The sequence below is a fragment of the Panthera onca genome, chromosome A3 (assembly GCF_046562875.1).
Source record: "Panthera onca isolate mPanOnc1 chromosome A3, mPanOnc1 haplotype 2, whole genome shotgun sequence".
In the NCBI taxonomy this organism is placed as follows: Eukaryota; Metazoa; Chordata; class Mammalia; order Carnivora; family Felidae; genus Panthera; species Panthera onca.
The window spans coordinates 129,813,965-129,836,807 of record NC_138341.1 but is presented as its reverse complement, the minus strand read 5'-3'; the positions used below and the strand labels follow the sequence as shown (position 1 = coordinate 129,836,807).

The following is a 22,843-nucleotide window of genomic DNA, read 5'->3' as shown; positions in this document are numbered from 1 at the left end:
CGGGAGAGGAAAGTCGCTTTCCGCGGGGCTCACCCTCTCTCCCCTGTCTCTGCAGGGCTTCGTGCTGGCCGTCACTGTCATCCGAGAGGCGGTGGAGGAGATCCGATGTTACGTACGCGACAGAGAAGTCAACTGCCAGATCTTCAGCCGGCTCACAGCCAGAGGTCAGCCTCCCGGCTCCCCCAGGGCCGCGGACAGTCAGGGAGCAGAGGTCAAGGCCAGGGGCCGGCGGGTGTGTGGACACCGCGTGGCGGGACAGTCACTCGGCTGCTGGCACCCTGGAGGCCAATGTGTGCCCGGGGCCTGGAGGGACTCAGGCTGCCCCCTGTAGGCTGCCACGGGTCACTCTTGCAGCCTGGCCTGTGGCTGACTTGTGCATCAGGCTGGATTTAAACCCCATTCGTTGGGCAGCCTCCTCTGGCTGACCCCGTCCCCCGGCTGGCTGAGGAGGGAGGGAGGGAGGGGCCCCTCTTGTCCATGCTGAGGTTGCAGGTTGCGGAGGCTAGGAGTCTCTCCTACGTATTTCTGGGGAGCGAAGCTTTGAAAGATACTCTTTCAACATTACGAAACTAATGCCACAACTTTGCAACATTCGTCTTTTTAAGTGGGCGCCAGATTTATAGCTGCATCTCTGAGGATTCTGCTGAGGGGCATCTTATAAATCCTCCAACTTGGGGCACCTGGGTGGCTCAGTTGGTTGAGCCCCCGACCTCGGCCCAGGTCATGAGCTCGTGGTTGGTGGGTTCAAGCCCCACGTCGGGCTCTGTGCTGACAGCCTCACAGCCTGGAGCCTGCTTTGGATTCTGCATCTCCCTCTCTCTCTGCTCTTCCCTGACTCGCTCTCTGTTTGTCTCTCTCAAAAATGAGTAAACATTAAAAAAATTAAAAAAAAAAAATCCTACAACTTAAAGTGGAGAGTCTGACCAGAGAAGCAACTAGATAGCCCTTAAGCACTGAATCCCTTGCAAAGCACATGCATTAAAAAAATTTTTTTTTTCTTAATGTTTATTTATTTTTGAGAGAGAGAGACAGAGCGTGAGCAGGGGAGGGGCAGAGAGAGAGGGAGACACAGAATCTGACACTGGATCCAGGCTCCAGGCTGTCAGCACAGGGCCAGTGGATCACCAGATCATGACCTCAGCTGAAGTCAGATGCTTAACCGACTGAGCCACCCAGGCGCCCGGAGGCACGTGCATTTTAAATTGGTGGAATTAAAAACAAACAAACTCCTGAATAATCCCCAATGGGAACCCACCTACCCATCCAGCCAGCGTTTAACTTGTGTTTCAAGTACAAATTCTACAGGAGATAACCTGTAAGGATGTGTTCAGAAATAAGAGGCTGATACGTAAAGTCCCTGAAGATGACAGGCAGTTCAGGGACTGATAATGTTTTAGGAGCAGCAGAGATGGATGAAAGCCGTGTTTAACCTTCAGGACGTCAAGAGTTCTGAAAACCAGGAGTGTCTCAGGGAGGGTGAACTGCTTTTGATGCCTCAGTCTCCCCAAGGCGCTCACACAAGGTTTCAGGGTTTTATTTTCTTTCTATTAATATTGACGGAGGAATATGTTTTGGACTCAAATTTTTTGTTAATCCCCTGAGGGCATGAAGGTATTTTGTTTTGGTGCATTTAAATACATTTTCAGAGTTGGTGGTCTTAACATTTGGCAGAATGTCTCTGGGAGAAGTGGGGGGTGCAGCGTTGGCATGAAAATGCTTTATTATGGCTAAACTACTGTATTTAGGACATCTTGCTGCCTAAAGAAAGAAAACCCAGTGTAGTCTTTGCAAAGGCAGGTGGCTTGGGCTTTCCACGTGGGTAATCAGAAGACCCCTCCGCAGGGTGTTTTTTGTGGCCCGTGTATATTAAATCCTCCCTTAATAACATATTCTGACTATAACATTTGAAATGCTAGGCAACCGACAAAAGCCCCATTGGAGAGGGTGCTGTGGATCTATTTAGATGGAATCCATTCATTCATCTGTCCCAGCTCCAAACCTTCTTTGGTCCTTTTCATATTGCAATTGCGTCTCCCGTGAATGATTTTTGTGCCCTCCCCTGCAGATTCCCTCCTCGGCTCCTCCTTTAACTTCACTCACTTCTTGAAAAGATCCTTAGGAGAATTGGCAGATGGCTCCAGCATTAAACACTTGTCTTCCTTTGTCGGTCTCCTTTTGTGGCCCGTGGTTTCTGTTGTCATGCCAATGCAGCCATGGGGGAAACCGAGCAGAGTTCTGAACACTGACCCAGCCCCTGCTTGGCCATTTGTTCTGAAAGCCACCCCCCCCCCCCAAGCACTGAAGAAACTGTCAGCTCAGAAAGTGATGGAGGTGAGTATAGTTACTCGACACGCTTTAGTGGGGAGGGTGGGGGGAGCAGAGTGTGAAGGCCCAACTGGAAGGTTTCAGAGAGAGGAAGAGAAAGAAAGCTTCCTTCACCTTCCTGTTTAGTTACTTACTGTTTTCTTGAGTGAGGCTTTTCACCAAGATCTTCATTTAGTAAATTCAAAAGCAAAATGAAACAAGCGTGTGTGTGTGTGTCCATGCAGAGCTCTTTTCTTTTGTATCCCATGATATCTTTAAAAATGTATTTTTCAACACCGTTTTTAGAGTTGAGACACGGCTAGAAGCCAACATATCAAGTCCTTGATCCCTGGATTATACGGGCCACGTCGTTTACCTACATTCTGATATCACTTCCTGATTGACCATAACAGTACTTGTGCCGATTGAGTTGAAAACATTTTTTGGGAACAATGTCTAGCGAGAAACAAAGTTACAAAACTCCTGTGGTTGACTTTGATACTCTCGCTCTTAAGTCGTTAGAGTTAAGTTGCAGACATCATTCCCTTTACTCCTAAGTACTTCCGTGTTTAATTCCTAGCGGGGCATTTCTCTTACGTAACACAGTACAGTTGTCGAAATCGGGAAATTTAACAGTGGCGCATTACTATTAATCTACAGCCCTTACTCAAAATTTGCCATTTGTTCCTAAAATGTCCTGGTTTCCCCCCCCGCCCCGCCACCCTGAGCATCTAAAATGCCCTGTTTTTAACAGCATTTTTTTTTTTCTTCTGGTACAGAAACCTGTACAGAGTTGCCAGTGACATTTACTTGTCCTTGCTCCTTATCTCCTCTAGTCTGGCACGTATCCCTGGTTTTCTTCGATACAACATTGACATTTTTGAAAAGGCCCGGCCAGGGGCACCTGGGTGGTTTGGTCGGTTAAGCGTCCAACTTCTGCTCGGGTCATGATCTCACTGTTCCCAGTTCCCGAGTTCGAGCTCCATGTCGGGCTCTATGCTGACAGCTCAGAGCCTGGAGCCTGCTTCGGATTCTGTGTCTCCCTCTCTCCCCGACCCTCTCCTCACACTCTGCCTTTCTCTGTCTCATATATAAATAGACATTAAAAAATTTTTTTTAAAAAGGACCGGCCAGTTTCAGGGCAGTTGCTTTATAGCTTGTCCCTCAATTTGTGTTTGATGTGTCAAAATTAGATTCATGACATGTATTTTTAGCAAGAGTTAACATAGTTTTAAGAATGCCAGTGGCACAGCCAGAGTTTTAGAAGCGTGAACGGTAATGAAATTGAAAAACTTTTAAACTTTGAGAAACAAAAATTGATTTTTAAACAACTAAAATCCCTGGAAGTAAGGCACTCACCACTGGGAGGAAAAATGGGTGATAGTCTTTTTCTGCTAATTGTTACTTCCATTTAGATTATCATAGTGTTTCAGTAGAAGAATCTATTATCTAAAATGACACACCAGCTAGATTGATTTTTAATGTCACTGTCATGTCAAATAAGAAATGTTTTTAAGTATTTTAACAGTTCAGGTGGAAATGACCATTTATTCATTTTGTTGCAAATTTGTTTTGACTACAGCACGTCCCAAGTGTATCATAAGTTTCCGTATTCTAGAGATAAACACAAGGGCCTGTGGATTATGGGAATTCATAATTTAGTGAGGTATCCAACCATTTAAATAGATAATTTAAAAAATGCGACTCGGGGCACCTGGGTAGTTCAGTTGGTTAGGCGTCTGACTCTTGGTTTTGGCTCAGGTCACGACCTCATGGTTTGTGAGTTCGAGCCCTGCATCCAGCTCTGTGCTGACAGTGTGGAGCCTGCTTGGGATTCTCTCTCTCTCCCTCTCTCTCTCTCCCTCTCTCTCTCCCCCTCTCTCTCTCTCCCCCTCCCCCTCCCTCCCTCTCTCTCTTTGTCTCTCTCAAAGTAAATAAATAAACTTAGAAAATGCAACTAATAATTATGCTTTAGGTGTGGGAGAGGGGTGGCCATCAAGGAATGTCCCCTTTCTCCATCACAGCGTTCCTGGTTCTGAGCACAATGTATGACAGTTGAAGAAAGTAGTGTTTCTGAGCCTGTGCTCTGCCTCGATTCAGGAGTCCTGCTTCCCCCTACACTCTGCTCCGTGGGCACATCCTTAACCCGTCAGTACATCGGGGGTAATAACAGTGCCCTACCTTATCAGAGTTGCTCTAAATACAACTCCTGTACGAGAAGAATCTAACACCGTGCCTGGGATTTGGTGTGTGTTCAAGAAAGGCAGTGTTGATGGTATTGTGGCAGAGGTCCGTTACGTGTTGGTGGGTGTGAATAAATAAATGGAAGTATGAGCCAGGGGCCACGGGAGGGCCCATCAGAGAGGAGGTGATAGGTGTTCTCAGAAGAGGTGACCTTCCTCTTAAGTCTTACAGGGTGGAAGAGAGCGGGACTGGCTGCGTGATTTGTGATGCGTCGTGCAAAATGAACACATGGGCCCCTTGTTCAAAAATTTAAGAATTTAAGGGGGCGCCTGGGTAGCTCGGTTGGTTGAGCGTCCAACTTTTGATTTCGTCTCCGGTCCTAATCTCACGGTTCTTAGGTTCGAGCCCTGCGTCGGCCTCCGTGCTGACAGTGTAGAGCCTGCTTGGAACACTCTCTCTGTCTCTCGGTCTTTCTCAAAATAAGTAAAATAAACTTATAAAGGAAATTAAGAATTTCAAGATGGCAGCAGGTGAGCACGAAACCAGGAACAGGACCCTCCTGAGCACGCGGCCCCTTGCTAGTTCCCAGATCACACAGGCACGGAGAGGCCGTGGTGAAGAGTCTTCCTTCCAAAGGCCGCGGGTGAGATGTGGGTGGGATACATACCCCAGGTTCCGGCTCCATCTTGTTCTTCCCATTTAGGGTGTATTTCCTGAGTTTCCCTCCTGGGAAAACAGAGGAGAAGATCATGTAGGCCAGTGAGGGCCTGGAAACTGTGGGAAAGCCCATCCTATGGTCTGGGAATCCACGGATAAGGCACGCTACAGGGAGAAGTTGGTGTTGGAAGTGTTTGAAAAATACTGTCCAGGGGCACCTGGGCAGGTCAGTTGGTTGAGCGTCTGACTCTTGCCTTCGGCTCAGGTCACGAGCTCAGGATTGGTGGGTTCGAGCCCCCGCGTCAGGCTCTGTGCTGCCGATGCGGAGCCTGCTTGGGATTCTCTCTCTCTCCCTCGCTCTCTCCCCCTCCCCCAGTCTCACCCTCTCAAAAATAAACTTTAAAATTGCAACTCTTTACAAAAAAAGAAAAAAAATACTGTTGACGTTGGAACGCAGTAGGAAAAAATGAGCAATGACCCACAGAAAGCCAGCTACGTGTTGAAGAAGGTCTAGGGTGTAATTTCTTAGACAGCCAGGTGGCTTTTACAGATGGGAGCAGCAGCTAGTTAAGGGCAGGACTGTGACTTGAAGCCCGGCTTGTCTGAATGCACGTCCGTGGCCTATGGGTCTAGGCGCCTACTGTGTGCCAGAAGCTGCGGGCACCAGCTTCCCCCAGGGTATCTCAACCGTAGCTACGACATTCAGCCTTTATACATACGCTACAGAAGCGCTCTCAGATTTAAAGAATTTCAAAACACGTTTGTGAGTCCAAAGGGACTTGTCACCCCAGCACCCTCATTCCAAGGTGGACAGAGTCGTTAGACAAAGTTGGTGGGAACCCAGTAGGGCTCACGCTTGGGGATAGATAAGCATTTCTTCTCCTCCTTGAAATATGCGTTTGCAGCGAGATCAGAGACTGGAGGGAGGTTCTTGTGAGTTGAGGGGTCTTCTCTAACAGCATTCGGTGGCACTGTCATCCCAAAGCCAAAGAAGAAGGGGGCTTGAAGTGGTAGCCGACTCGGCAAAACTTCTTTTTGTTACTGGAAGGATTTGGGTTGGGTGGGGAGGGAATAGTAAGTAAAGGGATTATTTCTTTTTCCTTGTGTCTTGCTCAAACCAAAAGTTGAAATCTGGGGGTGGAGTGCTTTGCCTCGATGATCCCGGGTGCTGAGGGCAGTGGATTTCTTTGCATTTCCATGAGATCTTCAACCAGGAATGTTTGCCCAGACTAACCTGTGATCAGGGGCTAAATGAGGCACACGGATAATTAGCTTTGAAAGAAAGTGCAAACAGAGGCACAATGAATGCAGTTGCTGGGTGCTTCTTTCCTGCTGGGGACATCTGGGCATGCCTCGAGCCAGAAGTCATAAGCTGGAAGTCTATGTGAAATGGAGAGAATCCGCCTTTCTTCAGTTCTGGGGTATACGTATGGTGTTAAAACCCAGCTGCTACCTTACATCTTCTCCATTTCTTTCCAGAAAGTTCTGGAAAGGGTCTCTTCACCCTTTCCTAGTGATAGAATAACCTCAGGGTCTCACTTCCGCTTAAGAGTGACATCTTTTTTTTCCAATTTATTTCAGAATCCGCTTTGGACTGTTAGTATTGTGGTTCATGTGACTGAATTTTGAGGTCAAAGGATATACGTGTCTTTCTTTTTGGCATTTGTATTCCATTGAAGTTTATCAGGAGAAGGTACGACGATATAGGGAAGATGCATTCATTAATGGAGAGCTGTTTCGCTCGTGGGTAGTTAACTAAATGGAAACTTCGTGTTCCCAAACCCAAGTACTGTTTGTGTTTTTCATAGTATAAACTCTGTTCAGGCATGGGAGAACACTAAGCTATGTTTTATACTTTTAAAAAATTTTAATTGTATTTTCCTCACGTTTCAGATATTTATTAATCCATGCAAACCCCAACACAATACACCAACATGCTTTCGTGCGTTTATAATGTTTATTTATTTTTGAGAGGGGGAGACAGAGTGTGAGCAGGGGAGGGGCACAGAGAGAGAGATACACACACATACACAGAATCCAACCAGGCTCCAGGCCCTGAGCTGCTGGCACAGAGCCCGACATGGGGCTCGAACTCATGAACCATGAGATCATGACCTGAGCCGAGGTCGGACGCTTAACCGATTGATCCACCCAGGCACCCTGATTTTGTGCATTTAGAGGGGAACTATTTCCTGGTTAAGTGGAAAATTGTGTGGAGGGTTTCTGGGAGACCTCCACTGTAAGCAGCTTTATAGGGAGACGTCTCATGTAGAAGTCTGGCCCTTCTCTAGTTTGCTGTAATGTGCAGTCACTGAGCAGAACCTTGTATTGACCATTGGGACCCCGTTTCCCCCAGGGCTCTGGGTTCCTCCTCCTATCCCTGCTGACATCTGGATTGAACAGTCCCAGGCACGAGACATACAGCCCTGCCCTAATGCCTCCTGCTCCAGTAAAGGCCAAGAGGGGGATCAAGTTCTGAGGCTTCTTGGCCTGACCGAGATCTGGTGGGACACAGCTGTGGCAGGGGCCAGAAGAAGAGATCACGTCCGCAAGGCCTGGCGCTAAGTAGTCCCTGCACCCAGGATCAACAGACACCCGTGTTATGCTTTTTTGAGAGAAGAGAATTCCAGTGAATGGTCCTTTTGATATTAACCACAGCAAAAGTACCACAAAAGTCCTTGACTGAGGATCTCAAATCCAGTTTGGGAAGCAAAGTATTCCCCTGCCCAAGCTTTCCTCATGAAGACCCAAAGCATTCGCTTTTGCAAGTCTTATTTAAAACAGATCTTGCCAGACACTTTTCTCATACCGTTCTCCGAGACATGCCAAGGTATTTCGGACCCGTGGGTTTCTTCGCTTTTTCAAAGCGCTCAACTTCTCTTTACTGCAAATCGTTGATGAACTCATCTGTTGTGTAATTAAAAAAGCCAAACAAAGGGGCGCCTGGGTGGCTCAGTCGGTTAAGCGTCCGACTTCAGCTCAGGTCATGATCTCACGGTTCGTGGGTTCGAGCCCCGCATCCGGCTCTGTGCTGACAGCTCAGAGCCTGGAGCCTGTTTCAGATTCTGTGTCTCCCTCTCTCTCTGCCCCTCCCCCACTCATGCTCTGTCTCCCTCTGTCTCAAAAGTAAATAAACATTAAAAAAAAAATTAAAAAAAAAAAGTCAAACAAAATAAAACAAAACAAAAAACCTGAAAACAATCTCACATACACATTAAGGTGTTATCTTTCCCAAAAGATAATCCCCCTGACGCTGGGGTGTTGTTGTTCTGTTTCTTCATTATTGAGCACCAGAAGCAGGGAGGACCATTTATATACTTATTTTAAAAGCCTCTGTTGGGCATAAACTTGTTACATTTAAGCCTCAGCCTTTTTTTTTTTTTTTTTTTTAAGTTCCCGCTATTTTAGAGGAAGGCCCTACGAAGTGGCCATGGAATATATAATAATGCTTTTCAACCCTTTGCCTGTTTTCAAATAACAGTCTTTTCTTAGGCTCTGGGGAATGCAGACAACTCTCTCGGATTATGAAAATTTCAGCTTTAAACCTGTGAACTCTGCCGGGTCTGCAGAGGCGTTTTAATGTCAACCCCAGGAAATTTACAACTCATCACTGTCACAGAGTGTGAGTTCAAGAGTAATACATTAACCAGGGTCGGTGTGTGGAGATGTGGCTACGAAAGCAATCCATATCCTGCATGCACAATGGAAAATCAAAGGAGGGCTGGAGGTGTTCGGGGTCAAAACATAGGCCCACACATACTCGTGCCCCGGGATTTATTTTTTAGAAGTTTCTTTTTTTTTTGCGGGCCGTTCTGCAGTTTGACTGAATTGTCATTTGCTTGTTTGGACTCCAGGGAAACATCTGGTTTCTCCCTGCAGTGTAGACAAACTGGTCTTATTCCGAAGCTGTCACCCATGAAAAGCACAGTTTGGGCTCAACAGCTTTTGGCTTATGAAAGGCTTGGGGTCCATCTCCACAGAAATAAACAGCTCTTGTAATTGGAATTTTGTTCCCTGTTATAAACTCTGGCCCAGAGGTGACTTGGGTAGAGTGTCGAAAGCTGAAAGGGATAAATTTACTTTATAGAAGGCATTTAATGATTTAGGATGTGGCCAGCAGACAGTTTCCCACTTAACCTTGGTAAAAATCTCTTACCCAACTTCTGTAAAGTTTCTGCAAATGTCTTTAAAAATCCCAGAGGCTGGAGGTGGGAGGCTGGGTGTGAGGAGAACCAGAAGAGGAGAGCGGTCTGGGAAGGGGAAGTTCTGGGCCTTCAGTTCTCAGAATGGGGCCAGGTTTTCCTGTACGCTGCGCACCAAAGAGGTTACTCGGTGTGTTTAGTTTTTTAGTTCGCTGCAGGAGTGGCTACATTGTTTGTGGGAACCGGTGCAAAATGAAAATGCAGGACTCCTTGTTGAAAAGTTAAGAATTTTAACTTGATAACTGGTCTTTCATTCACTCAAGGGTTGGGGGGGGGGGGAGCCTGTGTGAACACACGGGCCGCACACCCCCGGGGCTGGCTCTCCTTCCGCCTTAGGAACCTCAGGGAAGATGAGAGAAAAAAGGGAAGTACCTGTGTCTGCTAACTTCTCGGTGGGGTGTTGGGGAGGGTGTCTTCTTCCAGGCAGGGAAAGGGCTGTAGGAGCTGTCCTGCTGTCTTTGGAGACATGTAGTAATCCTTGGAGATGTGCCATTTGTATTTCCCATATTTCTTTATTTTTATTTTTTAATGTTTATTCATTTTGGAGAGACAGAGAACATGAGTCAGGGAGGGGGAGAGAGAGGGAGACACAGAATCAGAAGCAGGCTCCAGGCTCTGAGCTGTCAGCACAGAGACCGACGCGGGGCTCGAACTCATGACGAACCATGAGATCGTGACCTGAGCCAAAGTCGGACGCTTAACTGCATCCTTCCTTCCTTCCTTCCTTCCTTCCTTCCTTTTCTTCCCATTTGTAGAAAACTCAAAATAGTTGTTAATGTAAGGTTAGGAATCATGTGTTTGGAGCCCTTTCCACGATTTGAAGGTTTTTTTCATCGTGTGAGTTAATTAATCCCAGCCCCCAGTGCCTGGCTAGTTGATCTCATTTTGTCCCCATTTCCCCCCTCGTTTCCCTCCCCCGCCCCGGCCGTGGCAGCAGCAGCCGGGGCCACCTCGAGCTCCTTTTGTCCCTCCGCAGCCAGCTGTGGGGCGTGGCTGATGGAAAGCCCAGTAACCATTGGAACATACACACTGGTATCTGCTTTCCCTTCTCTTTTATTCCTGCCTCCTTTTCTCCTTTTGGTTTTATGTCTGTCCTCATTCAGAATACACACCTGCCTAGACACACGCTAACCATGTGTCCTGCACGCAGGCCTGAACCGTGCCTTTTTGATGGCTAAAAAAAAAATGGCAGTATGGAAAGGGAAGTCCAAATTTATGGTCAAGACTGCATGATTAGCTCTAGAGAGTGGGAGGCTGGGGATAGCCCTTCGTTGAAGCTGCAAGGTTCCCCCCACCCCCCAATGCTGAAATGCTAATGAGGGAGCCACCGCGAAGGTTTCCAAGTGGCTTCCGCTGGTCCCTTCCCCAGACGGTGGATGACAGACGGACAGAGTAGAAGAGCTTGTCTCAAGGATCTGCAGGCCGGCCTCAGGCAGAGACTCCTTGGCATGCACAGCGGATTAAAAGGGCTTTTTGTTGAGGTGGATCAGATGGACAGGGAGAGGCAGGGTTCACATTAGCTGATCATAAATCAGGACTCCGTTGTAGAAGGGAAAGATCTGGGTCTGGTCCCTTAAAAGTTTGAGCGAATTTAATTTGTTCTTCTTTTTTTTCTTGTTGGAAGAGCCCCTCCTGCTTATAAACAAACAAACAAAAAAATCACCATGAAGAATTTAGAAAGCATACGTGCTGGAGAAAGGCATAAATTCCCTATGTCTCCAGAAAGAATCACCATCCCCCCTTCCAGCATAACCCTTCTGATTTTGTCCTCCGTCCCGCCGTCATCCACACGTATACGTGTATAGTTATTATTTAATAAGACTTGAGATGCACGTTCCTCTTTGAGTTACACGTAAAAGAAGATTTGTAGCTAGGTCTCCGACTTTGGAACACGGGCTCCGTGATCGTTTGGGTCAGTCCGCCGGCTTAAATTTGAGTACTAAAACCAGAGACAATGTGTAAATTTATGTTTGGGAAAGCCGGGGCAAGCTCAGGTGAAGGAAAAGTTCATTGGCACAGAGGGCCATGTTGAATTTATGATCTCCCTTCCTTCTAGCAACGGTTTGGTAAACTCCCCAGGAAGAAAAGGGCGACTCTGCCTATTTTTCCTGTTGCCCCCTGGTGGGACCAGAAGAAATGTTCAGGCAGGAAAAGAATTCTGCACTTTGGACTCTCTTTCCCCCCATTTCTAATGCTCTGACTCTTTGTGTGTGTTTTTAAATTCTTCTAATGTTGTATTTATTTTTGAGAGAGAAAGACACACACACACACACACACACACACACACACACACACACACACACACTATGAGTGGGGCAGGGGCAGAGAGAGTGGGAGACCCAGAATCCGAAGCAGCCTCCAGGCTCCGAGCCGTCAGCACAGATTCCAACACGGGCAGGGCTCGAACTCACAGGCTGTGAGATCATGGCCTGAGCCGAAGTCAGACGCTTAACCCACTGAGCCACCCAGGCGCTCCTCTGACTCTTTGGATTTTGGTGGAAATCTTCTATTCCCTCTGCAGATGTCTCGACATAATGAACGCTTGAGGCTGTGGGTCTCTCTCCAGCGTGCTGGGGCTCAGGCCCACGAACTGAATTTAGGCCTGTGTTTTGAGAAAATGAGGCACATTAAACACTGATGTGAGATGAGTGAGATGCCCACGCTGGAAGAATCTAGAAGGCCCTCAGAGCAACTGACGGCCCAGCTCATCGCCACTTGCTACGTTCTGTCTAGAAGTTGTTATTAGTGTTTGTATGCTTTCCTTTTTTACTGCCGGTGCTGTTACCGTGATGAAATTTAATTAAACACAAGAACTAATGAAAATGAAACCCCGTGGAACCTCCTTGAAAAAGTTGTTTCCGTAGCGATAACTTGGAATGCTCTGGAAAGCCTTGATTGTGGTGGATAATTATTACAAAGACACGCTGAATTGTGTGGAAAGTAGAAAATGCTGTGAAAAACTGTAGAAGTCTCGAGTCGTACGCTTAGATGGCCTCGTCAATGTCTTTTAAGTTCTTCTCAAAACTAGCGGAGCTCAAACGAGTGAGCGAATGTGCCTCTTCCGTGAGAGCCGGGCGTTTGTTGAGTGAACAGGGAGGGAGTAACAGCCGAGTGATTCCCCTTCAACTTTTGCTCTGGGTGCTGGGGAAAATGGTACTTCCCTGCAGAGGAACGAGAGCCATTCCTGTCATTTCCTTTCTCCCTCGGCTGATCTGATCGTTTGTAAGTTAAATGGGCTTTTTATAAAAGGCCAAACACTCTCGAAGATTTTAATGTGTGAGAATGTGCCCCGCCCCCAGAATCTAGGCCCGGCTCCTCTCCGGACTTGTTCTTAGGACCACTGGGCCCCGACCAGCCCTTTGGCCTTTGTCTCTTGCCAGTCCCTGCCTCCCATGCAGCGCTTCTGGTCTCGCTGAAGGAGGTGCAGCCTGCGACTACACGCGCATGTGGACAGCTGACACGCACACTCTCTCCAATCTCGTGCCTTCCGCTCCTGGGTTGCTGGTCACCATTGTCCTTCATCTGGCCATTTCCCGTCTCACCTCTTGTGCACCTCCCTGAGCCCCTGCCACCCGATTATTATTTGCCCATCGCCTCCTTCCCTCCACTAGACCGTGAGTTCCGTGGATCCCCACCTGCGCATGACCTGGCATACAGCAGGCGTTCCGTAAATGCTGCTGGAATGTTGAATGCATGATCAAGGCGCTTCTGTGTGCACACTGGGCTCCCCTGCATCATTTCACACACTATTTAGCACTAACAGCATCTGTCTGACTCTCTTTCTCACCCGCTCATGGGTTTGCAAACTATAGCCCAGGGGCCAAATCCAGCCCCCCACCTTTTATTTTTTTTTAACGTTTATTTATTTTTGACACAGAGAGAGACAGAGCATGAAAGGGGGAGGGTCAGAGAGAGGGAGACACAGAATCCAAAGCAGGCTCCAGGCTCTGAGCCGTCAGCCCAGAGCCCGACGTGGGGCTCGAACTCATGGACCACGAGATCATGACCTGAGCCGAAGTCGGACGCTTAACCGACTGAGCCACCCGGGTGCCCGTTTTTTCTTTTTTTTCTTTTGTTTTGTTTTTTTTTTTTTGGTGTGCTGGAGCTAAGAATGGATTTTAGCCTTTGGTGGGGAACAGTTGTTGGCCCAGTTGGGAACCGAAACTGTTCGCTGCCATGGTCTCCACCAGCATGTTGTTGACTCCTGGAGACCAGGCTTTTTTTTTCTAGGATAAGGGGACTGTCTTGCATCTTTGAATTCCCATAGCATAGCACTCAGTACATGTGGTTGGGGGGGGGGGGGTTGAACTGAGCTCACTTTTTTTTTTTTTGGTATTTTTTATTCACCCTCTGGAGTCAGATGGTGGTGTGAATCCTGGCTCTGACCTGTTCTCTCCGTGAGACTAGGCGTTTGGGTATGGTGCGGGTCTGAGCCTTTTTTCCTCCTCTGAAAACTTCAGACAATAATCCCTGTTTCTGAGGGCTGTCGTGAGGGTAAAAGGAGCTGTCGCTCTGTCAGCATCTGTACCGTGCTTAGCACAGGATTGGTGTTTAATGTGAGCTGTTACTGTTTATCCAGACATCCAGCGAAAGTTGTGTAGTCTGAACATAATCACAGAAGCAAAATATCTAGCAATTGCAAATCTAAAAAAAAAAAAATCGGTCATTTTCGGTTGGCCCCAAATTCTTTCTAGGGGTGTTGAAAATTAAGAGTTGCTCTTCTGTCTGTGGATCTGACTCTTCATTTTCTTCCCCATTTCCGTGCTGTTTTTTGTTTTGTTTTGGGGCCGAACGAATGTCACGGTGCCGACTTAGGAAAGCTTATATGGCACCGGTGAGGCAGAAGGCCTCAAGTGAGGGGTGAGTTATTCCGGGGCTCGAAGGGGTGGGGACTCACTCCTCAAGCAGCCCCCGCAGCAGGTGAATCTCTCCGAAGAGGGGCAGGCAGTGTTGATGAGGTGGGCTGGGCAGGGGAGGCGCATACTTCTGGGTGTATGACATTGACTTTGCAGGCTAGTGGGCACTCTGCAAAGGCGTGAGGAGTTGAAATGCATTCATACGTGACGTATCTTGGATGTCTTTCTTCGCAGGGACGGTGAAAGTGAAGAGCTCCAATATCCAGGTTGGAGACCTTATCATCGTTGAAAAGGTGGGTGGCGTCTCGCAGTTTGTGACCAGGCTGCCGTGTGGGTTTGGTGGCCATGTGGGAAGTCATTGCCAGTTCCCAAGCCCAACCATGTGGATTTGTGTATCTGGTATTTGTGTAACTGAATGTAGGCTTTGGGGGATTTTTCTCCTCTAGCTTTGCCTGGGGAGGAAAATGTTTTTCCCCATGAGACGTACGTATAAAATACTTTTTCAAGGTTTATGTGGTTGGTTAGCCAGAAATTCTCCTTATAAACACGCAAGTACAAGTTATTTTTTTTTTATGTTGATCTATTTTTCAGAGAGAGAGTGTGAGTGGGGGAGGGGCAGAGAGAGAGGGAGACACAGAATCCAAAGGCTCCAGGCTCTGAGCTGATGGCACAGAGCCCGACAAGGGGCTCGAACTCACGGGCTACGGGGATCGTGACCTGAGCCAAAGTTGGACGCTTAACCGTTTGAGCCACCCAGGCTCCCCTAAGTTTTGATTTCCTATTTGCTGCATCTGTTTTTTTGGTTTTTTTTTTTAACTTACTACAAAATCTTTCCTAGAGGTCTGCTTGCTGAGTAAGCACGTAAAAATATTGGTCCTTTACCATTTGAGCAGTTTTAGCTTGCATTTTGTGACATACGCATAGTACTTTTCTGTTGTTTTGTGGGGAGATGGGGTTAAGTGTAACATGAGAACGGTAAGGAGGCCAGAAAACACATTTTTTAAAATAGCACCCTTAATAAATGTTTGTAACTTTGGCAAACATCTCTTTTTAAAAGCTGTCTTTTTGGAAGGGAAGGTAGCGGGTCTGGGGGTGGCCCTGGAGAGTCTTGGAATAATATTTGATCGGAATGGGATCGTACTGTAACTGGTTTCTGTAGGAAGTGAACTATGCTCTTTTAAAAGGATTAAATCCAAGAACTCAAAGTCGATTTGAGGTAAAGTGAAGCTCTAGGGGATTAGGAAAGTAACAGCAGCGTGCAAGATTTTTCAGATTCAAAACCAAATAAATCCCCAAATCTGTCTGGGACAAAGGCAGAAACTTCAATGAGGCTGTGGGTTTCTGGCCCCCTCCCCACCGAGAGGGGCGGGGTGGGGGGGGGGAGGCGGAAACCCCACACGTGGGCATTCACAGTAACAGTCTTTCTTTTCATTACGCAGAACCAGCGGGTCCCTGCTGACATGATCTTCCTGAGGACATCGGAAAAAAACGGTAAACATCTGGGATCAATTTTGAAAATAACCATTAACCTTTCAGTGGTAATTTGGCAAAATAATCATTTGAAAATGGAACAGAAGTAGATGATCGTTTTGGAGCCATGGAGGCAAGTCAAAAACATCTCTTTTAATAGAGGAGTCTTTAAAAAAAAAACAACAGAAAACCAAAACGTTCTTGGGGCTCACAGCTCAATAGATTCAGATCATCACAACGATACAATTAGTCGGGCCCACGCTGGGTCACAGCTGGTGAAGTCGCACGTGGTGGCTGTGATCTTCCTTTCTGGGCTGCTGTTAGGCTCAACTTCAGGGGTTGGCGGGATAAGGAAGTGTGTCCAACATGCAGAAGCAAACAGACATCCTCTCTCTTCGGAGGAAATGCCAGGAGAAGTGTGACGGTAGAAAAACGGGGGAGAGAGGTAGGTGGCCTTTCTGGCCCTTTGCTCATGAGTGGCGGGGCCGTGCCTCCCCTCACCCATCAGTTTATTTGTTATCACAGCCCACTTGGGCCTGAGGGAGCTGCTCCAGCCTCTTAAGGAGACCCCGCTGGGGGCAGTTCTTTCCCGGTGGGGCCACCACCATGGCCTGCCCACCCACTCATCTGTTGACTCTAATCTCCTTTTTATTTTTTGTTATTTAAGCCGTTGCGAGGAAACGTTGTGGCTGTTTTTCTCTTGCCTACAGGCGCCATCAGATCTTCAAACATCTGAAAAAAAGGTCCCGTTATATTCCTTTGAGGTGGCTGCAGTCTATTTTATTATCAATCAAATAAAAGTATAGATGAAATTTTATACTAATAATATATTTAAAAAGCCCAGAGGTGGGGTAGAAGGCACTAGATTGAAAGTCTTTCTTTGAAATCTGCAGCTGTGTCCTCCGTTGGCTCTTACGTCCTTGTCAGTGAAGATAGACCATTATGGGTAGGGCCCCTGAAATGTATCCCCCCCCCCCCACTCCCCGAAAAAGAAAAAATTAGATGTTTTTTTTCTTTTTTCTTATTTGTCTTATTTTATTTTTTTAATTTATTTTATTTCATTTCATTTTATTTCATTTCATTTCATTTTATTTCATTTTATTTTATTTCATTTTATTTTATTTTATTTTGAGACAGAGACAGAGAGACAGACAGAGAGCGGGGGAGGGGCAGAGAGACACAGAGACAGATCCAAAGCAGCCTCTAGGCTCTGAGCTGTCAGCACAGAGCCCGATGTGGGGCTCAAACCCACCAACTATGAGATCACGACCTGAGCCAAGGTTAGATGCTTAACCGACTGAGCCACCCAGGTGCCCCCCCCCTTTTTTCTTTTTTTTAAAGTTTATTTATTTTGAGAGAGAAAGAGAGAGCATGAGCGGGGGAGGGACAGAGAAAGAGGGAAAGAGAGAGAATCCTAAGCAGGCTCCATGCTGTCAGCGAAGAGCCTGACTTGGGGCTCGAACTCATGAACTGTGAGATCACGATCTGAGCCGAAACCAAGAGTCGGATGCTTAACCGACTGAGCCGCTCAGAGGCCCCTAGATGTGCTTCTCCTTAAGTGTCCAGAGGTGTTGGCCGCAGTGTCCACGAATTCAGTGCATCCGGGGTCTGATGAACACACAGCTAACCCATTGCTGAGACTTGCGCGCCAGACTGAAATAGGCGTTCACGGGCCAGTAGGAACCAGCGCGGGCCCGCTCGTAGCGCCTTCTGTGTTCCGAGCCGTCTGGCAGGATCAGCCGTCGAGGCTTCCTCATGTGAGGCTGCTGCTGCTGTGTCCGTGTTCACAGTCAGGGAAACCGAGGCTCGGACAGCCTAGGCGGCTTCCCAAGGGCATGCTGCTGGTACGTGGTGCCTCTGGTCTGGCTTCCAGGCGTCTGGCTCCTGAGGAGTGTAGACGACTCTGCCCAGAGTGGCCCGAGGTGCCAGCTGTGTCATGCCAGCCACCGTGCTGGGGGCTCGGTCACCCCCAGGTCTTTACAGCAACCTCCCGAGGCCTGCGTTCCTCCCCGTTTTCCAGACAGGGCCTGCCGGTGTTTATTTAGCAAGGTCAAGGAGCTGGCCCAGGTTCCTGCTTGGGGGCGGAGTGAGGATTTGGACCCAGATCTCCGGACGCGAGAGCTTACAGGGCAAGCAGGAAACGGGGCGTTCGTCTCCCCTCTTGGTTGCGGGCCACCGGTTGGATTTTTACGAAGGCCAGAGCGGGAACTGCGCAGAGCTGCCCGGGGGTAGACGGCGCCCACCTTCTTCCACAGGGTCGTGCTTCCTGCGCACGGACCAGCTGGACGGCGAGACCGACTGGAAGCTGCGGCTCCCCGTGGCCTGCGCGCAGAGGCTCCCCACCGCGGCCGTGAGTAGCTTTCCCGCAGAAACACAGCCTGGCAGCCGTGTCCTTGCAGGGCCAGCCAGCTCGGGGGGGGGGGGGGCGCACGTAGATCAGTGTGTGGGGTGTCACTTAGTGTGTGGGGTGTCACTTGTGAAGGGGGGCTGACGGGGTGGGGGCCGGGGGGGGGCCCGAGCACCTGTTCTTTCGAGTTACGTGGCTGTGTGAAGCGCAGTGGGGAGCTCTTTGGAGGGAAGCTCAGTCTTTTTTTTTTAAGTTTAGTTTTTTGAGAGAGAAAGAGAGAGTGGGGGAGGGGCAGAGAGAGAGAGGGAGGGGGAGAGAGAGAGAGAGGGAGAGAGGGAGGGAGGGAGGGAGGGAATCAGGGAATCCCAAGCAGGCTCCACACTGTCAGTGCAGAGCCCGACGCGGGGCTCGAGCTCGTGAACCGTGAGATCATGACCTGAGCCAAAATCAAGAGTAGAACACTTGGGGCGCCTGGGTGGCGCAGTCGGTTAAGCGTCCGACTTCAGCCAGGTCACGATCTCGCGGTCCGTGAGTTCGAGCCCCGCGTTGGGCTCTGGGCTGATGGCTCGGAGCCTGGAGCCTGTTTCCAATTCTGTGTCTCCCTCTCTCTCTGCCCCTCCCCCGTTCATGCTCTGTCTCTCTCTGTCCCAAAAATAAAAATAAAAAAACGTTGAAAAAAAATTAAAAAAAAAAAAAAAAAAAAAGAGTAGGACACTTAACTGACTGAGCCGCCCAAGGACCCCATAGCTCAGAATCTTGAGAAGCCCTGACAAGGTACTTAGCCTAAAACTAGAAGGGAAGGCAGGTGTATCATTTCTCCGCTCAGCGCCTCCAAAGGCTTCTCGTCTTATTGAGAACCCCTCCTCCAGCCCTCGCTGTTGTCCTCAGGCCCCATGTCCTCTGTCTCAGAGCCGGAGCCCCACCCTCGGCCTGGGTGCTCTGCCCGCCAGTGCCTTCTCCCTCCTGATGAGGCGTCCTCTGCCTCCGAGTGTTTGCCCTTGCTGTTTCCTACACCGGGGGCAGTCAGACCCCACTGGCTGCCTGGGTGGACATCTCCATTCTGTCTCTTGGGTTTTGTGCTCAGGTCTCCTTATCTGAGAGGCATTTTCTGACCGTTCTCTCCTTGCGTTCCCACCCCACTCGCTTCAAGGCGGTATCTCTGAGAGCAGAGTTCTGCCCAGTACGTTCACTGCTGAACGTCCTGTGCGTGGAACAGTGTGAGGAACGGCACAGAGAACAGCGTGTTAGCCCCGTTAGCCCCACGTCACTCATGCCATGATTTGTAAAGGGAGGGGGGACAGGGAGCCAAAGAGTAAGTTTAAACATAAGCCACATAGATTGGATGTGGCCCAAGGACGAGGTTACAAAGTCACAGAACGTAATTGAAACGCTCAGAGACCAACTGGTCCGAAAGGGTTAGGCAGAATGTATAAGCTTTTCCCAGGCTAGCGGTCGGGTTCACTGTGTTCTGTGAGGAAGGAGCAGGCAGGATACAGTTCTGTGTTAACCTGCTAATAAACACGCCCACTGTCCTGATGATTTTTCATAGCCAGTGACGAGTAAGATAACACTGGTATTAGTATTAATTTTTGAGCCAGGCATTCTAGAGTAGCGAGTTTCTAACCGTGGTTAGGAGCCCCTGGGAATCCTTAGAACGCACTCACCTGCCCCTGAGATGGTTCTGATTTTTTTGGGTGATGCATTTTAACTTCCTGCTGAGATTTCTGCAAAGAAAGCTTTCCGAGCCTCAAAATGATTTGAAGGATTCTCTTTAAGAGACAGCCTGGAAGAGCCTAGAATCATGAAGATACTTGACCGTCAGCTGCACAGAGTTGCATTTCTTGGTGTGTGTTTTGGATGTGTCAGTTTAATAAATGCTCATGTCCCCCCCCCCCACCCCCACTCCCGCCACCCCCGTCTGGCACAGGCCTGGGCTGGGGTCCAGATGCCACTGGACCGAAGGGATCTGAATGGGGTGCAACGATTTAACAAAGCTGTAAGTTAGAAGAACCGTATGAAAAGATTACGTGGGCATTACGTGCCTATATTCTTGTTTAAAAAAAATTAAATTAAGGGAGCCTGGGTGGCTCAGCCGGTTAAGCATCCAACTCTTGATTTTGACTCAGGTCATGCTCTCACCATTCGTGAGTTCAAGCCCCTCACTGGGCTCCGTGTTGACAGCATGGAGCCCGCTTGGGATTCTCTGTCTCCCCCCTGTCTCTGCCCCTCCACTGCTCTGTCGCTCTCTGTCTCAAAATAAATAAATAAACGTTAAAAAAATTAAAGTATGTGGAAAGCCCTGGAGGAAAAAGCAAACAGTGTCGTTCATGGCCTCTACCCCACACCTGACCCGCTTCCCCCGGGGATCGCGTGAAGTCCGTAGTGCTCTTTGCGGACCATGGTCAGCACCCTTTCCTACAGATGTACAGCTGCAAACTTGTTGGAAGGGGGAGCTTTTACAAAGAAGGGATCCTACTGTATTTGCAATTCCACACCTTTCACCCGCGTGCTTTGGGTGTGCCTCAGGGCCTTTTCTTACCAGTTCAGAGGGGCCACAGAACAAACACACCTGCATACGGGGCCTCCTAGTGAGTTAGTAGAGGGCTCAGGGCCCGCCCGAGGGGCCGGCCGGTAGCCTCCAGACCCCTGATGGCACGGGGTATTGTGGTCTGAAAACCTGTGGCATCAGGTCCTGACCACCTGATTGGAGATTTGTTTTCTAAATCTTTTACTGTAAAATACACACTAGATTTACCATTTTATCATTTTAAAGTGTCCAGTTCGGTGGGTGTGAAGCACTTTCACACTGTTGTGCAGCCGTCCCCACCATCCATCCCCAGGTCTCTTCATCCTGCAAAACTAAGACTCTACGCCCGTGAAACAGAAATTCCCCATCGCCCAGCCCCCCGCAGGCATACTCTACTTTCTGTCTCTATGACTTTGCTCTAGGGACCTCTTGTAAGTGGAGGCCTCCAGTATTTGTCCTTTTGCGACTGGCTTTGCTTCCCTTAGCGAAAGGTCCCGAAGCTTCACCCACGTGGCGGCCTGTGACGGAACTTCCTGTTTAAGGCTGGGCAACGTTCCGTCCTGTGTACGCACCGCATTTCGTTCGTCCGCGTATCATGCATCCATTGATGGGCCCTTGGGTTTGTTGCCATCTTTTGGTAATTGTGAGTAATGATGCTATGGACGGGGCGCATGGTCTCTTCGAGACCCTGCTTTCAGTTCCCAGCAGGTGGCTTGCTATTCATGTGCTAATCCTGTGCCAGGGTTTCTGAGGACCCGCCATACTGCTTTCCACAGTGGCTGCACCATTTCACATTCCTACCAACGGTGCACAAGCTTCCAACGTCTCCGCATCCTCTCCAACAGTGTTTTCTGTTTGTTTTTAATGTTCATTTATTTTTGAGAGAGCGAGAGACCGAGCAGGAGTGGAGGAGGAGTAGAGACAGAGAGCGAGAGACAGAGTCCGAAGCGGGCTCCAGGCTCCGAGCTGTCAGCCCAGAGCCCGACGCGGGGCTCGAAGTCACGGACCTCGAGATCATGACCTGAGCCAAAATCAGACGCTTAACCGGCTGAGCCACACGGGTGCCCCACTTTTTCTGTTTTTTGAGAGTAGCCCTCTTAATGGGTGTGAGGTGTTCTTTTTTTGCTTTTCACCCCTCCGTCTTTTCCAGGGCTTTACACAGAGCAGGTGCCCAGTAGCCCCTTGTTGACTGAGCAAGAATTTTCTTTGGTACCAACAGCTCTTGTAAAGCACAGCGTAGCAAAACAGGTGCGGGAAACCAGTTTGGGAAACACTGGGTGGCCACAGATAAACAGGCATCTTCACAGCAGACTCTGTCAGGTTGTCTTGGGATATGGCGACTCCTAAGCTTCTTGAATAGAAACATTTTCTTCCTTCTTCCACCTGCCCTGTAATTTTGAGAGCCTGTTTGCTGTCTGAGAGCAACAGCTGCTTTTGAAAACTAGTGGGTGCCTCCCGAAATCTTCTTTAATTACGAACTTTTCAAAAAAAATTTTTTATTTTACATTTATTTATCTTTGAGAGACAGAGAGAGACAGAGCACAAGTGGGGGAGGGGCAGAGAGAGAAGGAGACACAGAATCAGAATCAGGTTCCGAGCTCCGAGCCGTCCGCACAGGGCCCGACGCGGGGCTCGAACCCACAGGCCGCGAGATCACGACCTGAGCCGAAGTCGGACGCTCAACCGACTGAGCCACCCAGGCGCCTCACGAACTTTGTTTTTAACTCCAAAACGTTACCTCTGTTGAACAGGACCTTCTTCAGATCCGATCCTATGTTTACGCAGAAGAACCCAATATCGACATTCACAACTTTGTGGGAACTTTTACCAGAGTAAGTAAGCCTCGCTCACCGAGGAATCCTGCCTTTATAGAGTTGTGCTGGTAACAGACCTGAAGAGGTGTTGACGGGTCTTTGTTAGGGAGCAGCTTTGCTCGGGGGTGGGGGTGAAGTTCCCTTAAGAAGCACCCCCCTCCCCCACCCTGGCCTTGAAAGCTGACATAGTGTTTCTCAGTGAGGTCGGCCCAGCTGGTTTTCCTTCCAGCCTCTGACCAGCTAGAATTACCTGACAACTTGGAGCCGAGCGTTGTTACGATCAATGTGAAAGCTCTGCAAGCGCTCTTTCTGTCCCCTTCGGATGCATCCGTGACCCCTTCCACTCGCACAAACCCCGTCTGCCTCTGTTACAAGTTTTAAGCCACGTCCCGACTTTTCAGAATAGAAATTAAATTTGGGCTGAAATGCTGTGAAGAATCTGGGACAGGAGATTTGTAGACTCCAAATTAAATCCATGGTCT

The 22,843-nt window shown here is 48.7% G+C and overlaps 1 protein-coding gene across 3 annotated transcripts in view; it reads left to right on the top strand.

Annotated features, from left to right (window-relative positions):
- ATP9A (ATPase phospholipid transporting 9A) overlaps window positions 1-22,843 on the top strand; it is a 130,420-nt gene that overhangs the window by 38,219 nt on the left and 69,358 nt on the right. For all 3 annotated transcript variants that reach the window (XM_078443946.2, XM_078443947.2, XM_078443948.2), the window contains exons 4-8: window positions 56-164; window positions 14,438-14,496; window positions 15,643-15,694; window positions 17,929-18,023; window positions 22,299-22,379. In XM_078443946.2, coding sequence (XP_078300072.1) covers window positions 56-164; window positions 14,438-14,496; window positions 15,643-15,694; window positions 17,929-18,023; window positions 22,299-22,379 — 396 coding nt within the window. The remainder of the gene's footprint in view (window positions 1-55; window positions 165-14,437; window positions 14,497-15,642; window positions 15,695-17,928; window positions 18,024-22,298; window positions 22,380-22,843) is intronic.